The following is a 5,585-nucleotide window of genomic DNA, read 5'->3' as shown; positions in this document are numbered from 1 at the left end:
TTTTCTTAAAAATTGAGTTCTTAAAGTGAAGGTTTGGAATAGGGCTCAAAGTGAAGACAAATTGCTTCCGTTATAGCGTATGAGATACCGGGCACGTTTACAAAGTGGCTCGCTCACTCGCTCGCCTTTTCAAAATGTTTGAACACGCGACATCGACATCTCTGCGCATGCGCACATTTCCAGGGGAGAAAAAAAAAAAACTGGGGTCACGAACTCTGACCCGCCCACCAAGCGCTGGAAAAAAAACAAAACTAATTTGTTTGGATCTTAAAGGATAAAATACAAATAACGACTTCTGGACAGGTAAGGAAATGTACGTGGTGTGTGCGGCGAGGCACGAGGGTTATCGTCGCCGCTTTTCCGCTCACAACCGCGGTGAGGGCGCCGGAGAACAGCCGGGCTTCAATTGGCTTCCGACTAGCACACGGCTAACAGCTAGCTCGTTAGCACGACGCTGAGTTAGGTATGTCGTTCACAACTAAGTCCCCGTACCAATGAAATGTCACTTGAACTCGTCATTTTGTCCATGCTGGCGTAAGTAATCCGTTTTCGAGCTCTCTCTCTCTCTCGCGTGCGAGCTAGCTAGCTAGCTAGCTAGCTGCTCTTCCGCAGACGTTAGCACATATGCTAACATTGCCTTCCGCAATTTCAACAAACCAGCGCAAGGTAATGCTCTAAAGCGGATATGTTGCGCTCCTCTTGGAGTGGGGGAATTTCCACGCTATTTTATTGCTCAGTGGGATGCTCGTCCCCGCCGCGTTTCCGCTCCTATCGCGCGGGCCTCTTCGCGTGCCTTTAACCCTTCAATGTTGACCTTTCACCGACAGGAAAAGAAATACCTTTATCTTCCGTATCGATTTTTTTTTTTTCAAGAAGGGGGGGGGGGGTCACTGGCAGTTGGAAGGGTTTTTTTTTTTTTTTTTTTTTTGCTTGGATACCACAGTGGCGCCGGGTTGTTCCGTGTCACTCGATCGTGAATAAAACATTTTACATGTATTTGTCCGGACGGAGTTGCGAACAGAGGCCTCGAACGTTCGTTGGTGACAGCCACTCAACGATGAACTAGTAGGCTCCCGGTCCTCAAAACGCACATGTTTAAGTGTGGAGTCTACACTTGGGGTCAGGGGTGATTGTGCAACGGCCGTGACCCCCAACGGAGCAGATTCTACCATGCGGAGAATAATTGGCAAGGAGCAAAATGGCTCACGACAATGCCCGAGCACTATTATGGAGAGCGGAGCTCTCTCGCGCTCTGCCCAGATACTTGCCAACTCTCCCAAAAAGTTCTCTTCCTCCGGCATCACAAGCCTCGTCGCCTCCAAAAGCACGTCCTCTGGCACGAAACAATTTGGCACGCCGGCCTTTTGGCGCTGTGAGACTAGCGAGACATCATTAGGGCCGAGGCCGACGGGATGATCCATTCTTCTTCCATGAACTAATAATATAGTAAGAACTTTGTGTGACATGAGTCTTCAAGTGGTTTGTTTTTGCGCACCTTGGCCTGGCCTGCCACTGCTTTGACATGTGTGTTTCCTCTCTAGGTCCTTAAACTGGATGGGGCACTGAGGTGAGGTGAGGTGAGGCGCGGCGCGGCGGGAACTCCATGTGTGCGACGCCAATATGGATGGGCATGCTCAGAGGATCCAGCTCGTGTCAGCTGACAGCAACATGTCCACGGGACACCGACTGCAGGTGATCAACGCCGCCGCCGCCGGCCTCGAGACGGACCCGCCGTCAACTGACAACGTTCATAACAATGATTACAGATGCCATTGAGTTGTTCCAGCGCCGGCGCATTTTTGAATTGTATTTTTTTTTTTGCGCAATGAGTTTCGTAAGACGAGCGAGCGCGTCCCACCCCTCGTTTCTGACCTCGCGCTTTCGCAATGTCATCTTTGAACGGCCTCCAGATTGTGACGGATCCGCAGAGCGGGCAGAAGATCCAGATCGTCACCGCCCTGGAGCCGGGCTCTCCCGGCAAGCAGCAGTTCATCCTGGCCAGCGCCGAGTATTCGCCCGGCGGGAAGGTGATCCTGGCCAAGAGAGAGGGCTCGCCCAACAAGGTCATCGTGGCGGCGCCGGACGGCTCCGGGCTCAACCAGCTGCTCTTCGCCTCTCCGGATCTCCAGGTGCGCTCGCCTCGCCTCGTCTCGCCCGCGCCCGCTTTGTGGACAAATGTCGGCTCACGCGGATTCTTTGTCCCGCCGTCAGTTTGTAACGGAGGGCTCGGAGCAGTCCGTCGCCAAGCCCGTGGTGGAGTACTGCGTGGTGTGCGGCGACAAGGCCTCAGGTTGGAATGGCCTTCCGTTTGCTTCGACGGTGTCCAGCGGCGCCCGCCCGCCCACGCGCTTTCTCCTTCGGCAGGGCGCCATTACGGAGCCGTCAGTTGTGAGGGCTGCAAGGGCTTCTTCAAGCGCAGCATCCGCAAGAACCTGGTCTACACGTGCAGGGGCTCGGGCGAGTGCGCCATCAACAAGATCCACCGCAACCGCTGCCAGTACTGTCGGCTGCAGCGCTGCGTGGCCGTCGGCATGAAACAGGATTGTACGTCGCCTCTCTCTCGCTCGCTCGCTCGCTCGCCACAGCGGACCGCTTATGACCCACCCGCCGCTTGTCCCGCGTCGCAGCCGTGCAGTGCGAGCGCAAGCCGGTGGACGTGCCCGGCAGGGAGAAGTCCGTCAACTGCGCCGCCTCCACGGAGAAGATCTACATCCGCAAGAACCTGTGCAGCCCGCTGGCTGCCACGCCCACCTTTGTGTCCGACAAGGAGACTTCCAGGTAACGCCGTCAAATGAAAACTGTGTGGATTTGTGCCGTCTACTGCCAGAGCGTTCCATTCTTCAGCCTAACACGATTTCCCCGCAAAAAATTCAAAATAGCATAGTTTTTGCCGCCAAAGCGTGCGTGGAGAAAATAAATGGCGGCTGAGCCCAAATGGGATTGGTGACATCATCCACGACTCCCCAAACAGATCCACGCATTTGTTGGAGTCAAGCATGTTGCTCAACATTCAACAATCTTTGCCCAAGCTAGAAAACACCTTCTTGATCCCGGCGTCCCCGGAAAAGGTAAGCGCGGCCGTCCGTTGACACTCATCGGCCAGAAGGAAATCCAATGGATTTTAAAAACATTGAGCTGACCGTGCGTGCGTGGCTCCGTCCGTCAGCACGACGACTCTTCTCAAGGTGACTTGGGCACGCTGGCCAACGTGGTCACCTCCCTTGCCCACCTCAACGAGGCCGGCGGAGGCGGCGGGACGCTCGGCGCCGACACGCTCAGCAACGGCGACGGCTCCATCGCCGACCAGCGGGAAGATGAGCAAAGCGACATCACGCGGTGAGTGAGTGAGTGAGTGACGGCGTGCGTCAAGCGGAGCCACGTGCGCCAACATTTTGCATGAAATTCACTCCAAGCCGCTATTTAAAGTTGCCCCTTTTTTGTACGTCATGAAACAAATAGTGCTGGATTAAAAAAACCGCTTTTAAGAATGGACTCGACGTTGGGGCGCAACAAACCCCAAAAAGATTTGAGCCGACCAAAAGCCGCATTCCAGCACCCACAAGGCAGTCGGATGAAACGGGCCGCTCTCGGCTTGTGTTGATTGCCGTGACCTTTGGCTGCGCGTCCCGCAGAGCTTTTGACACGCTGGCCAAAGTCCTGCACGCCGGCGCGGGCGAGCCGTCGCCGGCCACCGACCTGCGGGCCGCCATGCAGCTGATGTCGGGCGACCAGTCGGGCCCCGTGTTGGAAGTGGAGGGCTCGCTGCTCTCCGACAGCCATATTCCCTTCAAGGTAAGCGTGCGATGGCGCGCCCCTCTCGGCACAGCCCCCTCACACCTTTCCCCTCCCTCCCCCGCTCCAGCTCATGATGCCCGTGCCCGTGCCGGAGTACCTCAACGTCAACTACATCTGCGAGTCGGCCTCGCGCCTCCTCTTTCTGTCCATGCACTGGGCGCGCTCCATTCCTGCCTTCCAAGCCTTGGGGTGAGTCACGTGCGCTCCTCTCGCTGGAGGCGGGCCTAACGCCGTGCCGCGCCGTGCCGCGCCCTTCCAGCGCTCAAGAGGACAACGACATCAACCTGATGAAAGCTTGCTGGAACGAGCTGTTTGCTTTGGGTCTGGCTCAGTGTTCCAACGTCATGAACGTGGGCACCATCTTGAGCGCCATCATCGGCCATCTGCAGACCGGCTTGCAGGAAGGTAAGCCGACGGCGCGGCGCAGAATGAAGCCGGAGAAAAGCGAGCGGGTGCCGTGACGTTTGCGTTGCAGAAAAGCTGTCCCAGGACCGCGTGAAGCTGGTGATGGAGCACATCTGGAGGTTGCAGGAGTTCTGCAACAGCATGAGCAAGCTGTCCCCGGACGCTTACGAATACGCCTTCCTCAAAGCCATCGTCCTCTTCAGCCCCGGTGCGTCCTGCCCAAAGACTGGAACGGGCCGCAAAAGGCCACGTGCCTGCGTAAACCTGTGGTCAACCGGCGCTGCTTTGGGTTGCTTCAGATCACCCCGGGATAGACAACACGCTGCAGATCGAGAGGTTCCAGCAGAAGGCCTACACGGAGCTGCAAGATTACGTAACGCGGACGTATCCGGAAGATTCCTACCGGTTGGTACTCCGGCGTAGCCTTTCATATTCCTCCGAATTTGTACCTTTAAAACATTTCTCGCGAGATACGTACGGCGTCCGAGGTGTGCTTTTGCGCAGGTTGTCCAAGCTGCTGCTGCGCCTTCCCGCCCTGCGTCTCATCAGCGCCGCCGTCACCGAGGAGCTCTTCTTCGCCGGGCTCATCGGCAACGTGCAGATCGACAGCATCATCCCCTACATTCTCAAAATGGACTCTACCGACTACAACAGTCAGTCACTTCCCGGGGTTTGACCCCCCCCCCCCCCCCCCCTTGCAAAGACTGCAGTGACCCTTGCAGCTAGTCTCAGGCCAGCACAGCGTGGGCGGGCTTCGCTACTTTTGCCCACGGCACAACGCGAGGCCGAGCAAGGTAAGAAGAGGCCAACGTGTGCGCAATCAGGACTGAACCTTGGGCCGAGCCCAGCGGGCGCTTTAAAGGAGCATTTTGAAGGCCTCCGGAAAAGAGAGTCGTTCTCCTTCCACGTCTGGGCTATTTGGCCTCGGGCTGAAATTTCAGGATGAACCTGAAATGCTTCCGTCCTATTCCCCAAAAACGCTACGGGTCCAACACGCTTTTTGTGGTTCTAGCAGTCTCTCCGTTGTGACACTGGCGGCAGAAGACCACGGACGGCGGCGACCTATATCCCAAACGTTTGATACTACCGGAATATCACGCTTTTAAATTGCCGTCAAAATGTTGTTTTGTTTGCCCATCCAAAGGATGCCGTCACTGTGTGTAAATAGAACCGTGGGGAGCACTCTCCCATCATCGCGTCCCGTCTTTCAGACAAAAAAAAAAAAATATCCATTACGCTCTTGTATTTGAAAATAAACACGTCTCAATTCTATTTGGACTCCCTGCTCCGCGGAACTGCCGAGTCGAGCCTCGCTGAATGTGTCAAAGCGCTCAAGATCTACAATTCAATGCATCGTTAAGAATGAAATGAGCAAAGGGAACAAG

The 5,585-nt window shown here is 55.8% G+C and overlaps 1 protein-coding gene across 6 annotated transcripts; it reads left to right on the top strand.

Annotated features, from left to right (window-relative positions):
- Positions 1–150: 150 nt before the first annotated feature.
- Positions 151–5,472, top strand: nr2c1 (nuclear receptor subfamily 2, group C, member 1). Of its 6 annotated transcripts, XM_085914957.1 has the most exons (14): positions 151–303; positions 1,542–1,692; positions 1,911–2,129; positions 2,212–2,290; positions 2,365–2,544; positions 2,628–2,778; positions 2,972–3,068; positions 3,167–3,336; positions 3,633–3,792; positions 3,863–3,984; positions 4,055–4,200; positions 4,271–4,408; positions 4,500–4,605; positions 4,705–5,472. In XM_085914957.1, the coding sequence occupies exons 2-14, from the start codon at positions 1,621–1,623 to the stop codon at positions 4,874–4,876; spliced, it is 1,812 nt and encodes a 603-aa protein (XP_085771083.1). In that variant the 5' UTR covers positions 151–303; positions 1,542–1,620; the 3' UTR covers positions 4,877–5,472. The 6 variants fall into 6 exon arrangements, with proteins under 6 accessions (XP_085771083.1, XP_085771077.1, XP_085771081.1 ...); XM_085914951.1 differs by having other exon boundaries at positions 4,500–5,472; XM_085914955.1 differs by having other exon boundaries at positions 169–313; positions 4,500–5,472.
- Positions 5,473–5,585: the final 113 nt, after the last annotated feature.

This window comes from Syngnathus leptorhynchus, chromosome 6, assembly GCF_054491065.1.
Source record: "Syngnathus leptorhynchus isolate UIUO chromosome 6, UIUO_Slep, whole genome shotgun sequence".
Taxonomy (NCBI): domain Eukaryota; kingdom Metazoa; phylum Chordata; class Actinopteri; order Syngnathiformes; family Syngnathidae; genus Syngnathus; species Syngnathus leptorhynchus.
The sequence above is the reverse complement of the archived record's forward strand: the minus strand, read 5'-3'. Positions and strand labels throughout refer to the sequence as shown.